At 38.3% G+C, this 17,429-nt stretch overlaps 1 protein-coding gene across 1 annotated transcript in view; it reads left to right on the top strand.

The window, feature by feature from the left end:
* HCN1 (hyperpolarization activated cyclic nucleotide gated potassium channel 1) overlaps positions 1-17,429 on the top strand; it is a 368,449-nt gene that overhangs the window by 247,114 nt on the left and 103,906 nt on the right. The window contains exon 4 of the mRNA XM_065873350.1: positions 7,517-7,735. Within this exon, the coding sequence (XP_065729422.1) occupies positions 7,517-7,735 (219 nt within the window). The remainder of the gene's footprint in view (positions 1-7,516; positions 7,736-17,429) is intronic.

The following is a 17,429-nucleotide window of genomic DNA, read 5'->3' as shown; positions in this document are numbered from 1 at the left end:
AACTTGTAACCCTGGGCAAGTCACTGTGTTCTCTGTTTCAATGTCAACATTTATCAAGTGATGATGAGAATTGTGTGATGATAAGACTATTCTGACTTAATATAATAATTGGTGCTTTGAACAATTTAGAGCCATGCATGTTGTTTTTATCATACTGTTTTTCAAGAATACGCTGTATGTGTGTTTTTATCACAGTCAATCTAAATTTCCTGCTTGCATCTTTTGTTTCCAGGACTGTAATGGTGGGTGGGGATGGTGGGGAGAGTAGGAGGGGATAAAAGACGATGGAGGTAATGGTATAAAATACCATTCCTCCACTTGGGATCCTTTCAACGACAGCCTCGTAATCATGGTTGCCACCACGTACCACTGTGAGGGCTGGATTGGCTCTTGTACACACAAGAGGAAAAAAAAAGAGGAAATTCAGCATCTGAAGAGAATGATACTGGTCTCGTGAAATAACAGAAAAGATCCCTCCACCTAATCACTCTCCCCCATAGGAAAAGCCTGTATTGCACGAATCTTTCTATTTTTTTCATAACCCCCTAAGGTATTCTACTATCCTCTTTCTTTTACCATTTCACAAAGACCTGATATACTAAATTCTATAGGTCTTATCTCCTCAAGATTATCTCTTATTGTTTTATACTTTATACTTTTATGCTATTTTAGCTTGCATTTCACCTCCCTTAAACTTGTAATAGCTCTTAAACTGACTTCTGTATCTATTGTTAAGTCTACCGTCCACACTAGGACTTCTCAACCTCACCACCCTTGGCATTTTGGGCCAGATAATTCTTTGCTGTGGGAGAACTTTGCTGTGAATTGTAGGACATTTAGCAGCTTCACTAGCGTCTACCCACTAGATGTTAATAGCTCCTCCCCCAGTTGTAGAAACCAGAAAGGTCTCTCTGTGTTGCCACATGTCCACTAGGCAGCAAAATCATCCTCAGTAGAGAACCACTGTGCCTCAATGCTTCCTGATCCGTCTTCCTAAAGTATTGTTCAAATCATACCATGCCCTGTCGAAAAACTCAGAGGCTTCTCATATCATACTGAAAAAAATGTTCTGAACCCTTCAGATCTGGCCATCACTGGGTTTCCTAGTGTATTCCTTAGTCTCTTACATATTGTCACTATAATTTAGACTGGCTGATCCATGAAAAATTCTTCCGGTAGATGATAGATAGATAGATGATGAATTTTCTGGGTTTGATGACTGTCCTCAACCAGAGTTTTCTCCCAAGTACCCTGTCCCACATCCAGCATCATCTTTCCAGATCCAGATTTTTTCCTGCTTAAAACATGGTCTTGCTCAAATTTCTTCACATAGTAACTTAGTTTAAACCCCTGTTGGAATTGAGAGGGGTGTTTGATATATATATGCGTATATGTGTGTGTGTGTGTGTGTGTGTGTGTGTGTGTGTGTGTGTGTATAGTCACTGTAATTTAAAACCATATGGTATCAGCATAGAAATAGTCTAACAGGTCAATGGAGCAAAATATTGAGCCCAGAAACAAATACCAATGATATACGTAGACAATATATAACAAAGGAGGCATTTTTCTGTCCGTGGAGATCAGGTTTTTCATTAGTGTGCTGTCTCAAGAGAGAATCCTTTTAGAATGAAAGAAAATATGAACTTCATTCCATATACCAATGGAAATCACTTAAGTAAAAGATGTAACTATAAGTAAATATAAAAATAACAATTTCAAGAAAAACATTTAGGACATATGAATAATCTCAGATTTAGGGAGTTTTTTAAAACAATACAGGAAATCCAGTAGCTGTCAAGGAAATTACAATTTATTTTTCTACATAAAATGACATGTTTGTATAGCAAAGAGTAAATAGGCATAAATATTTAAATCACATAGTTAAAGAATGGATATCAAGGCTTCAAAATATTACAGTATTACAAAATAATAAGGAGAAATAAGAATTTCATCAGAAATGAGTTCTAGTTGGTTAATAACTATATGAACATCTTCTCAAATTCCCTAGTCAGGGAAATGCAAATAAGGGTAACAATGGGTAACTATTTCTCACTATAGAAAGTGATGCAGTATATTTTTTCTTGTTTTTGGAAAAGTTACAGTCTTTTGAAAAAGTCTGGTAATATATTTTAAAATCAAATTGAAAACTTTACCTTCTGACCCAATAAACATTTTCCTGGGAATCTGATTGATAGATGTAAGGGTTATATGTATTAGGTTGTTTACTACAGAATAGATTGTAGTGGAAAAAAAACAATAGGCAAATGGATGAATTAACTATGGCATCAACAATTATATGAAGACTAGATTTTTGGAGGGATATTTCTGTGATAAAAGCAATATGAAGAAAAAAATATATGATATAATCCATTTTTATAGGGAAAAAAACCAGAATCTCAGAATGTGTGTGTGTCTGTGTGTGTGCGTGTGCGTGTAATTATATCAGCATGGGAAAAGGTACAGAGAAATCTATACCTGATTTTTAGGTGGAGAGAAAGGGAGAGAAATATGGATAAAACAAGAGTAGAAAAGTTTTCCGTGATTTGAAAGGATCAGGAAGCATGTATGATATAAATTTATTTTAACTCGTTTAAGAGAGTATGCCTGCTGAGTGTGCCTAAGGAGATAAATGAAAATGAACATAAACGCACATCTTTATTTAAAATAGTTTGGCTGCTATCTAACTGCATTATTTTGTGAAATAATACTCCAGCTCCACATGCTGCTTCCCCTCACAACTAAACAATATGAACAGAATTAAAGTGCAATCTCCACTGGACATCCCATTGGACTTTTGAATGATTTGCATTATATCTAATTTCATCAACATGAACAACATACTTTTTCTATACCCCTGTATAAAGGAACTCTTGCATTAGATTTAACATCATAATCAAAATTTATTTATTCACTCTTTCTTTTGACAATAATAAAATTGTTGAGTGTCTCCACTGAATCATGTAGTTTAGACTCTAGAACATGATCAATGTGTCATGGCCGTGCCCTAATCTATGAGGAGATGCAGGCACGTGAGGAGATCATCATATAGGGATAGAAGTCAACATGACATGTGAATACCTGGAGTTCTCTAGGAGCCCCAAAGAGATTTAAAGCCAGAAAGAAATTAATCAAGCTTGTTTTCTTTCTACCCGTTCTTTGAATGGATCATAGGGATAAAAGGCTTTTTGTTTACTTTATAGTATGGTTTGTAATGAATCCAATTTTAGTGTTATCAGTATGTTATTGAGTTGGATTTCAAGAATGAAATATCATTTTAAATAACATGTACATTCAAAATTTTTATCGAACACATTGCTTGTTAATTAAGTATTCCACTTCTTGTTCATGGAACATCTAGAATTTGGGGAACCTTAAGTGTATTCCTGAGAGTAATTATATATATATATATATATATATATATATATATACATATGAACTCTGTTCATTCCCCAAAATTAAAACTGTGCATGGGTTCATTATACAATTTGCGTTGTATAATATAATATACAAATAATTTTCTTTCTTTAAAATTAAATTTTATTTTATAGTTCTCTCTCTCTGGATAGTTTACTGTGGCAGCATGCCTTTATTATATAAAAAAATAAAATAAATTTCACTTTAAGAACTTTAACTCTTTCAACTAAAAGAGACTAGTTAGTTTTCATTTGTCAGCAGCCATATACTGTTCCAAAGTTTATGAGGTTGGGTTTTTTTTTTGCGGTACGCGGGCCTCTCATTGCTGTGGCCTCTCCCGTTGCAGAGCACAGGTTTCAGACGCGCAGGCTCAGCGGCCATGGCTCACGGGCCCAGCCGCTCCGCGGCATGTGGGATCTTCCCGGACCGGGGCACGAACCCGTGTCCCCTGCATCGGCAGGCGGACTCTCAACCACTGCGCCACCAGGGAAGCCCTGAGGTTGGGTTTTTAAACCATATCATGTTCTATTTTAATCTATAAATTTGATTTTAGAAAGCCCTATTAAAACAATGAACAAAAATATCCATATAGATTCAATATATTTCTTAAATTTATGATAATTTAAGAGTTAATTTGACAAAGGCAGGGATGGCTTCATGGGTATGTGGTGTATGACCTGGCTGTTGCAAAGGGACCTACTTTGGGAAGGACCCTGTGCTTGGATTAAAGCTCTGCTACAGCCATCTTGAAATTCATAATAATGTTATCTTTGAATTTATGTTTTGTATGTGAAGTCCACTGGGACAACAAAGCATGAATATGAGCATCGGAGCTGCAAGGTGGCAGCTGTGCAGGTCCAGGCCTGAGGGCACAGCAGGAAGTACAGAAGCCAAGCAACGGGCCAGGCAGCAAGGCACACATATGCATGCCTCAGCAGTCTGGGATGCTATACGTCCCCAGTGTGGCCAAGCCGGAGCTGGGCTCAGGTTAGCAGTGGCAAAGGCAGCAGCAGTGTGACATGGAGTGGCTTCCCATGCCAGCAAGGATAGCACCATGGTAAGGGCCACCTGCCTATCAGTCTCAGGAGCCCATCTCCAAAGAATCTACACAAATATTAAATCTCTTGCCTAAGTTCCAAGACAGAACCTGCAGAGCTCAAGCAATAAACTTTATCAATAAATTATTACAAAATAAAGGAGTTCACATGGCCATTGAAATAAAGGTTATCAGGGAGTTATTAAAATTCTTGAGTGTGAAATGTCCAGATCTGAAAAATCCTGCAACACTGCAAAGCAAATATACACAAGCCTAGAAATATGGATTACATTTACAGATCATCACATATAATGAAAAATGACACTATTTTCATATGAAATTTTAAATAAGCCAGTTATTAACAAGGAAGACAATTTTTAAATTAAATTTTCCTTGTAATTGAAAATATAGGGGCTTCCCTGGTGGCGCAGTGGTAGAGAGTCCGCCTGCCGATGTGGGGGACACGGGTTCGAGCCCCGGTCTGGGAAGATCCCACATGCCGCGGAGAGGCTGGGCCCGTGAGACATGGCCACTGAGCCTGCGTGTCCGGAGCCTGTGCTCCGCAACGGGAGAGGCCACAGCAGTGAGAGGCCCGCGTACCGCAAAAAAAAAAAAAAAAAAAAAAAGAAAATACAGGAATAGAATACATAAACAGGCATTATGGATTATATAAAAATCATGAAACTACTTTTGGTTTCTTGTACGACCTGGGCAAGTTATAGGAAATGTCAGAGGAAATATTAAAATATCATTGCATACATTTACATTTAGCATTAAATTCAGTATAAAAGCAGTGTAGGGCTTCCCTGGTGGTGCAGTGGTTGAGAATCTGCCTGCCAATGCAGGGGACACGGGTTCGAGCCCTGGTCTGGGAAGATCCCACATGCCGCGGAGCAACCGGGCCCGTGAGCCACAACTACTGAGCCTGCGTATCTGGAGCCTGTGCTCTGCAACAAGAGAGGCCGCGATAGTGAGAGGCACGTGCACCGCGATGAAGAGTGGCCCCCGCTTGCCACAACTAGAGAAAGCCCTTGCACAGAACGAAGACCCAACACAGCCAAAATAAATAAATAAATAAAAATAAAAACAGTGTAAAGGTTCTTTGTTGTGATGGAATTGTTCTGTACGTTGACGGTGATGATGAATACAGGAACCTACACGTAATAGAACTGCATAAAACTAAATACAAAAATGAGTACACATTTAGTGAAATATGAATGAGATCAGTGGATTGTAGCCATGTCAATTTCCTGTTGTAACATTGCACTATAGTTTGCAAGATGTCACCATTCAGGGAAACTGATGAAGGGTACATGAGATATTTCTCTATCATTTCTTACAATCTCCATGTTAATCTATAGTTATTTTAAAATAAAAACTAATTTAAAAAATCACATTCAGTTTCATGAATGTGATTTATATGAAGAGTTAATCCTAATTAAAATGTATTCCATGAGAATTATCAGCTCCAAATGTACTAAAATTTTTACATTAAAATAATTTATCGGGGCTTACCTGGTGGTGCAGTGGTTGAGAGTCCGCCTGCCGATGCAGGGGACACGGGTTCGTGCCCCGGTCAGGGAAGATCCCACATGCCGCGGAGCGGCTGGGCCCGTGAGCCATGGCCGCTGAGCCTGCGCGTCCGGAGCCTGTGCTCCGCAACGGGAGAGGCCGCAACAGTGAGAGGCCCGCATACCGCAAAAAAAAAAAAAATAATAATAATAATAATTTATCAAAAATTTATCCTAATGTCCCAGGCTATAAAATACTCTTAATAGTTCCAGTAACAGTTGCATCAACAGAAAGATCTTCCTCAAAATTAAAAATGTATCAGAAATTATTTGTGATCTTGCATTAGCCAAAAGCAACATGTCATTTTCAATTTTATCACTGAAGATGAAATTATTAATTGTATGAGTTTTGATGACCTAAGGAATGAATTTGTCAGAAAATTATGCCAGAAAAATTTTATGATCAATCAAGATATCACAGTAGTATAGTATTACTTGTATTTTATATAGTTATGACAGCAATATTTCACTTTTTGAAATGTGTAAATTTGTGTTGTTACTCAACTAGCACTATTTTCCTAAGTTTTATAAGTAAAAAAATATTTTAAGGAAAAGTCTTTATATATTATTATCTTTAACAGTATCCTTTTTCCCTACATTTTGCACTAAAGCGCTTCAGATTTTTATTTTGCACTGAGTCTCATAAATTATGTACATCCTGGACTAGGGAGTTTGAGACAAATTGATCAAAAAAGTCCTTTAAATTTTATCAGACACTATATAAAACATATTGAACAGCTTATTTTTGTAGAATTGAGCTTAGAATAAAGTTTTGAAATGACATCAGAAATTGCATCTAATAACTAATCTCTGAAGTCAGGTTTTTTTTTCAGTGTCTGCCAAGGTGTTATTTTGCTTATTCTATTCTATTTTATTTTATTATTTTATAGAAAGCCAACAAGATTCATCCATCAACAACCCTGACATTTGAATTTCAATAAACATTACTCACATTACTCAGAAAAGGCTTCAAGGAAGTCTTTTCATTTATCAGATCTGTATTTCCAAATTATGTTTATTTTTCATTTAAGACATATAGGACTAGGGACTACACAAGTCTACCATTTGGACTTTCAAAATCTAACATCATGGTTTTGATAAAAATTCCTATACTTAGGCCTATCTGCTTCACATCTATCTGCAGCATTTCTCAGCTTGCAAATATATTGCTAGAGAATGACCAGATTTCCTGGAAACTTTAAAATGAGCTAATCAGCATTCATTCATTATCCCAAAAGGAATGTTTAGTTTTTAAAATAACACATCAAAAACTGACTAGGATTGTGTATTATAACAGTAGACTATTTCTATTTCATTTTTCTGGGTAAGCGTTGAAAAACATCGTCATGTGATTAGCTACTGGGGAGAAGTACCTGTGTAAATGCTCCATTACAAGAATGTTATAATGCTTCTGTGTACGGGTCATACTTTTTCATGGATTTTCTTCTGCTATCCTAATGGTTCAGTCTACTTCCTCTTTTCTCTTCTGCTGCAGAATGACTCTTGGGGAAAGCAGTATTCATACGCACTCTTCAAAGCAATGAGTCACATGCTGTGCATCGGGTACGGAGCCCAGGCCCCAGTGAGCATGTCTGACCTCTGGATCACCATGCTGAGCATGATCGTGGGAGCTACCTGCTACGCCATGTTTGTTGGCCACGCCACAGCTCTAATCCAGTCTTTGGATTCTTCAAGGCGGCAATATCAAGAGAAGGTAATTTGTTTTATCTCTAATACGTTCAGTCAGCTAGTTTGTAAACTTAATTGTGTTCCGATAACTAAACTATGCCCTCTATCAAAACTACAATGAGATAAAATGTTTAAAGGAGGAAAACACAATCTGTTTCCATATTTTGAAGTGTCTTCAAGGTGGTCCTCGTAGCTTTTGTTTCCAATTTCTCTCTTGAATAATACATATTTTTTAAAAAAATCTGAATTTTCATTCACAGAAAAAAATAGTTACCTGTTTCAAAATGTATGAAGCTAATTTAAGGTATTATCATGGTTCATGTTCTATAATTTTTCAAGTTAAGATAATATAAAGACTTTTCTTATACAGTTAGGAAAATATGTTGTTAGCTGATTAAATGCAGAAGGCAGACATTGCACGTCTCTCTGTGCCTCTCTGCATGTTACAATCATAACTTATATTAAGTCCATATGCATAGCTGAACATATGTTGCCCTTGTAGCTAGATAAGTCACCACACACCCTCTTTAAAATGCATATTAACAGCTGCTATCATACATTCACATGCACAATATGTTAATTTAAATGACTGGTGTTCTAAACTTTTCTCAAAAGAGAGACAAAAAGTAAATTCATTCACTGATTTATTCATCGGATTTTTTTAATATGCTGAATTACTTTGGTTGGGACTAGACCTTGGATAATCAGCCAGTACTTATAATCTTCACCAAATATCAGTAACTTTCTGACAGATAAGAATGTGGGGTTTTTTTGTTGTTTTTTTGTTTTGTTTTGGTTTCGATTTTTTTTGCGGTACGCGGGCCTCTCACTGTTGTGGCCTCTTCCGTTGCGGCACACAGGCTCCGGACGCGCAGGCTCAGCGGCCATGGCTCACAGGCCCAGCCGCTCCGCAGCATGTGGGATCCTTCCGGACCGGGGCACGAACCTGTGTCCCCTGCATCAGCAAGCGGACTCTCAACCACTGTGCCACCAGGGAAGCCCAATAAGAATGTTTTATAACTGAAGGAAGACTTTCTAATGTGGGAGCTCTGTTGAACATGACAGAAAGTAATGGTTAAAATAGTTCTAGAATACGTCTCTTGGTGAGTGATAACAGCTTAGACTCATAATTACTCACAAAACAGCCAAAGATCTTCCATTTGTGGCTTTATTTACAGAAGTGTTCAACACTTTAGTCACACAATAGGAAAAAAGGGAACCTAGATACTTTATTTCCCTTGAATTTAATTACGCTGCCACCAACTATTACAGTGAGCAAGCTGATGTCTTATTACTGAAGTAATGAAAAGATGAACCACCAAAATAGCTTCAAGGTTCATTTTAAAATAAAGCCTCCAATTAAACTGCAAAGAACAAAGCACATAGGAAGGGGAAAGAAACTTCATACAATCGTGATTTTTAGTAAAAATTATATGCTCAATAGAATTTGGGCTAAATTTATGGGGATTTGAGATAAGACTACATATATGTTTCTGTTACACTATTTCTTTTTCCCTTTCAGTGGGTATTGCTTTTCATAAAAATGCTCTTTCCCACTTCCTTTTTGCCTACATCACTGCTACATATTTTCTTAAAAATAAACAAATCTTGGGCTTCCCTGGTAGTGCAGTGGTTGAGAGTCCGCCTGCCGATGCAGGGGACACGGGTTCGTGCCCCGGTCCGGGAAGATCCCACATGCCGCGGAGCGGCTGGGCCCGTGAGCCATGGCCGCTGAGCCTGTGCGTCCGGAGCCTGTGCGCCGCAACGGGAGAGGCCGCAACAGTGAGAGGCCCACGTAACGCTAAAAAAATAAAAACTAAAATAAAATAAACAATCTTTAATTTCTAGGACTGCGTTTATTAGCATTGTATTGCCTATTAAGTCAATTCACCATTTTTATGTTCTTAGACCTGCTCTATAAGCCACGTTTAACTTGGCAACCCAAGTTATTCAACTATGTAGTCATAAACATTTACATGCAAATATGTTATGATGTTCTTCATAATTCAAGTCATCAAATTCTTGATCTTACAAGTGCTTAATAGAGGGCAAGGATACTGGGGTAACTTTTTGTTACTTTCTGACATTTGAAGCAATTTAGTCAGGAATAGCTGATTAAAGAAATATAATTTTTTTTGGTCTCCAAACCAAGATCTGTCAAGAAGTTTGGTTCTAGAATACCATTTCCATTTTCTACTCAGCATAATTTAGGTCTTAAAGACATTGTGTTACTTTTTTAAATGTATACTTTTATGAACAATAAATGTCTTATTTTCAATTCAGTCTTACAGAATTGTTCTGCATAATGTATGATTGGCTTGCAGCTTCCTTTGTGATTTGGCCACTTTGGGGGTTTTTTTAGATAAAATACTCATAACACAGAATTCACCAGTAACTGTTTTAAAGTGTACAGTTCAATGGTGTTCAGTCCATTCATAATGTTATGCAAGCAGCACCACTATCTAGTTGTAAGACACTTTCATCCTTTAAGCATTAAGCAGTCACTCCCCATTTTCCCCTCCCCCATCCCAAGGCAACTACTAGTCTGCTTTCTTCCTATTGATTTCCCTATTCTATATATTTCATATAAATACGATCATGTAATACGTGACCTTTTAAAATATTTTTGCGGCTCATCCAGTTTGTATCATGTATCAGTGCTTCATTCCTTTTTACGGCTGATTAATGTTCCATTAATTAGTTAATTAATGTTTTGTTTATCCATTTATGAGTTGATGGATTTTGAGTTGTTTCTACCTTTGGCTACTGTGAATAGTGCTGCTGTTAACATTCGTGTACAAGTATTTATTTGCGTACCTATTTTCGTTCCTTTAGGTGTATACCTAAGAGTGGAATTGCTGGGTCATATAATAATTCTAGGTTTAACTTTTTGAGGAACTGATTAATTATTTTTGTAGTTAGTTTTTGTCTTTAGGAATTGGAACCATCTGCCATGGACGTCTGCAAAATTAATAGTGATACTACTTTCACTGCCATGTATCCAGTAACATATTTTTGATGCAAAAGAAGTGAGCTGTAACCAATAGCTATTATAGTAGCCTTTCAGAATGTGTTGGTCTTCAACCACCTAATCTGGCTCCAGAATTCATTCCTCTCCATCACTTACCATATTCTTTGTCTCAGGTGAACATATTTTTAAGTCTAGTCTGCTACAAGTCACCTAGCCCACTATTTTAGTTTGGAATCTCAGAGTCATTTAATTCTTCCTTCCCAGGGAACATCTCTTCAATCTGGATCCTCCAAGTTTAAGTAGTTCTATCATCCCGAGCAGTAGAATAAGGTCCTCTGATTATGAGATCCTAATCTACACAATATACCAATGCTGATAATCTGACAGGGTTATAGTGTCGATCATCCTCATTGTTATTACTTTCTCTCTTGACCAAAAAAATGTGTGATGATCTTTATATTGTCACATTGCAGGTTAAACTTGGACTTGAAGCACATAGTATGCTGCTCATTTCATGAGCTATCATATTTTGTATTCTTTTACATTTCAGACAGCTATGTTTCCCCCTTCTCTTAGGTATAGACTTTATGGTGTAAAATGCATAGTATTTAAATTGTGCCTCCCCTGATGCTCTGCTCTGGATTACCAGCAGTCTGCATAGTTTCTGTTACTGGTTACTGAAGAAGCTCAACTTTGAAATATCCAAACACAGTGGTTTTGTTTTGTTTTGTTATTTTTATCTCCAGTTACGGTTTTTATTTAGTGAGGTTCATCTTTCCTGGGCAAATTAAATCTTTCCGCATCCCTACCCAGGACTTTGTGGGGCTGGAAGAGCCAGGAGTGAGAAAGCTGGGCTTGCCCTGTAGGCTCACTTCTCTCTCCTATTATAAGCCTACTAGGAGCTGCTGTTATGTCTTCTCATCAATGTGGAAGATAGCAGTGAGGAGGAAAGGGAAGGGAAGAGGCAGTTTGGATGCACCTGCTAGAGCTGTTAAACTAGTGTCCCTGGGTGGGTCTGGCAGATAAGTAAAACTGGCACTTTCTTTGAGAGATCCTTTGGGCATTTTAGGTGAGCCCCATTGAGTCCCTGCACTTCCCTAGAAAAGGCCCTGAGAATTTGGCAGTCATCTGCAGCCTCTTTCTGCTGAGGGCTCCTTGCTCTGCCAGTGGGCACTCTTGGACAGGACCGAAGATGTAATGCTGGCCCTCTTGTATCACTCAGGTCTGGTCCACAGAGAAGCCCTCATGCATCCCTCTCTTAGCGCATCTCTCAGCACTGCTGCCTCCTCCACCAAAGCAATGAGGAGCCTGTGTCTAGCCTTCTTCAGTTCCTTGGCAGGAGTCAGGCCCCAGTGTCCACAGGCTATTTACATGTTTTCGGAGGTGATCAGACCCCAGACTCACGTCTCTCAACTAGTGAACTTACTTCAAAAATCCCCAAGTGATTTTCTTGAAGCTCCCCCGACAGGTCAAGTGTTAGAAGATAGCCTCCCCTATCCCAAAGCGGGCTGGGAAAGGGACTCAGAGAAGAGCAATCATTCTCCTCAAAGAAATCAGTTTCTTATCATCAGGAAAATTCTCACTCTACTCTCTGACCTCTGTAGACCTGCAGAAGTCTTGATCCTTGGATCATCGTTTACAATTGTAAACCCATGTAGGAGAGAGGAGCCTCAGAATATCTATCAGATATTCTGACATCTCAGATAAGCAGTTAAGTGAACATGAGGAAGGAAGAGTAAGGCCTAGTCTAGCAGCTTTTTAGACCTTTTTTAAATCTCAGCTCTTCTCAAAGCCTCTTCCACAGGTAATGGAAATTAATCATAAACATACACATATGTATACATATATATGGTTTATTGTTGAATTACGTATATAATTGTTTCCTGGTCAACTGAGTTTGGAAATGTTGATTGAAACAATGAATTGAAAAGGTTTTTTGCTATAAATTTGTGTGCCCTGAGCATTAAACATTTTGTCTCTGCCCTCTATGCCAAACCCCCATGTATTTTTTTTTTTTCTTTTTTTTTTTTTTGCGGTACGCGGGCCTCTCACTGTTGTGGCCTCTCCCGTTGCAGAGCACAGGCTCTGGACGCGCAGGCTCAGCGGCCATGGCTCACGGGCCCAGCCGCTCCGCGGCATGTGGGATCTTCCCTGACCGGGGCACGAACCTGTGTCCCCTGCATCGGCAGGCAGACTCTCAACCACTGTGCCACCAGGGAAGCCCCCCCACATGTATTTTAAGTGATTAATGTACACTTTGGGAAACACCTATCTAGACATACTGCTCACAGTGACCATTCCTTTTTTTTAAACTGACCTTGGATAGTTACTACCTTCTCTAGATATATCCACAGTTCATCTAGTCTTGAAATGAAACTGCTTTAGATCACTGTGTCTTTATACTGTTGTATCTTAGTCCTTACACTTGGGCACCCCTGGGACGCCTACTATTATATCTAAACTTGTCACTCTCTTTCCTGTCAAATAATCATAGTTATAGCAGCTTTTAGGTGTACAATTTTCCTTCTGTAATAAGCAAGAATTTTAACACAAAACACATTATGAATTTAGAGTAAGAAGTTTTCAACTCCCTTGGTGTACCTGATGTACAGGAATGATTTTTAGTGTGAAATTTGAACATGACAACAAATATTTAATTGTATGAAGAAATTATCAAATTGAAATAACTTTATACACTGAATAACTTCTGAATCCAGGAAGCAGAGTGTATATAAATCTAAGGCAGGTGCAGGAATGATTTGTTTAAACAGACTGTGCTTTCTAGTGATAGAGCACAAGGCAGTGAGCCAGTGCTGCCCTGGGCTTCAAATATTGATTTTGTTGCCTAAAATTGTAAAAACTACTGATTCTTCATTTAATAATGATAAGAAATTGAAATTCCAAATTTATCCAAATGGACAAAATTTTATCATGTTGGCAAGTGTTTATATGATGTCCATTAAAATCCCTTTGGAATAAGGAGGTACAGTTTAATGTAAGTAGTCTCTCAACCATACAGGTGAGTTATATGTAATCCTGCATGAAACCATATTGAGTTATACAATTTTATGTAATCATATGAAAAACACTATATCCTAAACCAAGTCAGTTCAGACAAATATTATTTCCTTGGTTTTAATTCATAATCCATAGATACTTATTCTTTCCTTGTAAATGAAGGACTATAGTCAGGACTGTCACATAAATTTCTTATTCCCCAGAAATATTTTTAATCAGTCTAATCTTCCAAATTTGTATAAGGCAAGGTTATGACCAGAGACAAAAGGCTGGACACTAAGACCTGCTCTCATTTTCAAGCTACTTAAATCCCATTTGCAAGAAAGCAAATTTCAGGTCATTTAAAATAAAGTGATTATGGCTAATACATATACTTTCATGGTAATATGCCCTTCAAAAAGAATTTGGTTGGAGGACGAATGATGCCAAACCAACTTTTAAACTCTTATGGATCTCACGGCCAAATCTCTCTTCCAGCCACATAATTATTGTTCTCGCAACAAACCAAATGATTCTGACCTGCCTCCAGAACCTTTCATCCTCCCTCCTTACATACTTTAATCCCTTTTAGTGTTTACACAGGTTCTGCCCTTCCCTTTGGAAGACTGTGACACCTTCCCTGATTATCCCAAGCTATAATAATCTGTTTATTGTGTACATTCTCTATGTTCAGAGGGAATTTAACACCATGATGGGAAGACCTGTGTCTTTGTTATTGTGTATTTCAGCCACACACATAGAAGCCTCAGTGCTGCGATACTCAGAGGGGACGGTGAGGATTAAGAATATTTACAGGTGTCCAAATTTTTTTTTTATTTTTGCGGTACGCGGGCCTCTCATTGTTGTGGCCTCTCCCGTTGCGGAGCACAGGGTCCGGACGCGCAGGCTCAGCGGCCATGGCTCACCTGCTCAGCCGCTCCGCGGCATGTGGGATCTTCCCGGACCGGGGCACAAACCTGTGTCCCTTGCTTTGGCAGGCAGACTCTCAACCACTGCGCCACCAGGGAAGCCCACTGAGCGCATTCTTAGTGGGAAGAGGTGGCTCTAAAATCAATATACATTCATCAAAATGTTTCATGGGTTTTCTTCATTATTAGTAAATGCCTTCTTCCTTCCTTTACAAATGAGAATGCCATGAGCAAAACTCCCACATGGTTCCTTAATTAGTTGGAAAGATTTCCAATTCGGCTATACTATATACTTTTGCTTCCCAGGAGCTGAATTTTACGTACTCTGGTATATTAAACTGGTAGTACTGCCAAACATTCTCAGGCCAGGGCAACCCTCAGACTGGGAATATCTGCGAGATTTTCTCATAGAAAAATAGCAGTGCCATAACCCTTGTGTTAGCTTCATGTGGCCACTTGAGCTGCTAACAAATTGGGCTCCTGGCAGAATAATACTTTATGTGATCAGTTGGGAAGAGTGTTAGTACATTAACTGAGTACTGTTATAGAGATAGGTACAAGTAAAGGTAGGGAGCTTGAGGCTGTTAATTTAACCAAGGAGAAAAACAGAATTTTGCCTATTGTAAATCTCTTTTACTAATGATTTTCAATCTTTGTATTTTAATATATCCCAGTGGTATCCCTTTCACTCGGTGATACTTTCCGTACCAAAACTCAGTGGTATATGCTGAAATTTCCTGCGTTTTGTTGTGGGTATTCATGGTTTCAGGACTGTATGAGTTGCTAAAGATTTGTCCTCACCAATCCTTCTTTAGTTCTTTGCAGTTTACATTTATCATTGACAGCATATCTGATACCTGTTTCTAATGGCTCTAAAGTAGAGTTGTATTTTCTACTATTTTCTTTTATTGGTTGATGTATGGATATAATTTTTTTAGAAATGTTTGAATTTTCATTTGAATGTCCTCCTTGAAGTTCTTTTTTAAGTGTTTTGCTGTATTGTATTTGTGTCCCTTATATGTCATAAGACATAAGTACACTATTAATCACTTTTACAGGGCAAAAGCTTGTCACCAGGGATCCACTAATCTGACAAAAACCTGCAATGGACAAGAATCACTGCATGTACTTGGATTTGTTTAGTTAGATCACTGGGATCCATTGGAAATGGGCCTTGAAGAATGTAGAGGAAATCAACAGGCAGAGATGATCACCACTGGAGAAATGCCCCAGAAAAGAGCCCTAATTGTGAGAAGATTCTTGGCTGACAGGAACAAAATGTGCAAAGGCCCAGAGGTGGCCATGTGTGGGGAATATTGAATTGTCTAGTTTGAGTGAAGTGAAAACTACCTTGCTGGGCAAAGTGTGAAATTAGTTTCGGTTACGGTCCACCTAAGAATAGTTTTCAATGCTGGAGGGATGAGACTGTGCATTGGGAAAAGGATAACCCTTGCAAAATTTTAGCAATGGTAGTCATTGAAATTGTCTTTTAAGAAAGTAAATCACAGTCGTGCATGAAATATGGTGTACTCCTAACCTAGATTGTAAGGGTCCAAAAGCAAATAGATCACTTCATAAATGCTTACTGATAGAATCATTAGCCCAAATATATTAACAGAACAAGAATGCCAGCCTTTTAAGTAGATAGGGACACTCTGATCAATAAAACTGCTGGAAACAACAGTCTTTTATAAAGAAGTAGGATCCCAATAGTCTTTGGAGTTAAGGTGTCATGTGAGTTGAGTCTCAAGTAATCCACTTTTTATCCATGTGATGCATATTTATTGAATGCTTACTATGTGTCAGGCCTGGTACAGGATGCCACGCATACAAAGTGAGCAAACAGATATGGTACCTTCTCTCATGATGATTCTTGTAGTACAGTAGGGGTGAGGGAGGGGCATGACACAGTAACAAGGTTCACAGAAAGCAATAAATTATAAAAATTTTAAAGTGCTAAGAAGGGAAATGTGAAGGTCTGCTAAGAGATTTTTAGTCTCTGACTTGATTCATATGGGATGTGGTGGGAGTGGGAGAGAAGCAAAATTAATATTTAGGAAGAGACCTGAAGAATGAATGAGGTAAGATAGTGAAGTAAACAGCATGGGAAAAAGCACTGAGTGTGAAAAAGCTTGGCGTGATTCAGGAACAGACAAAAGGAAAGTGTGACTAGAGCACAGAGATAAGTGAAATGGCTCTGGATGAGACTGGAGAGACTGACATGGGTCAGGGTGGATGGCACCTCACAGGCCTACTTAGCCATGTTGTATTTTAGCCTAAATGCTATGAGAGTCTAGTAAGAATTTGACGCCAAAGAGTGGTACAATTAGATTAGATTTTTTTAAAAGAGTGTTCAGTCAACAGTGTGCCTAATAGATTAAAGTATAGCAAAAATAGCCTAGGGCTCTTTGTCATTACGTAAAGGGGCCAGTGCTAGGATTGGTGGAAATATTAAATTGGGTGGAAATATTAAGCAGGCCATTCCACATTGAATAAATAGTACTCAGGGCAAATGCTGAGCTGCTATAAGAAGAAGATCCAACAAGTCAGTGCCCTAAAGAACTGTATAATTTTGCTAATAAACTCTGCGTGATGAGAGGCCAGGTCAGTGGGATGACACTGCTCCAGGTGGTCATTTGCAGAACAAATTCTTCCAAGTTGTTCCTCTACTATCACCTGGAACCGTATTTTCCAATATTTTATATGAATTATCATTACCTGGAGAGCCTGTTGAACAGATTTGTGGACCCCACTTCCAGAGTTTCTGATTCATTAGGCCTAGGGTAGGGCCTGAGAATTTTTATTTCCAACAATATCTCAGG

The sequence above is a fragment of the Phocoena phocoena genome, chromosome 3 (genome assembly GCF_963924675.1).
Source record: "Phocoena phocoena chromosome 3, mPhoPho1.1, whole genome shotgun sequence".
Taxonomy (NCBI): domain Eukaryota; kingdom Metazoa; phylum Chordata; class Mammalia; order Artiodactyla; family Phocoenidae; genus Phocoena; species Phocoena phocoena.
The sequence above is the reverse complement of the archived record's forward strand: the minus strand, read 5'-3'. Positions and strand labels throughout refer to the sequence as shown.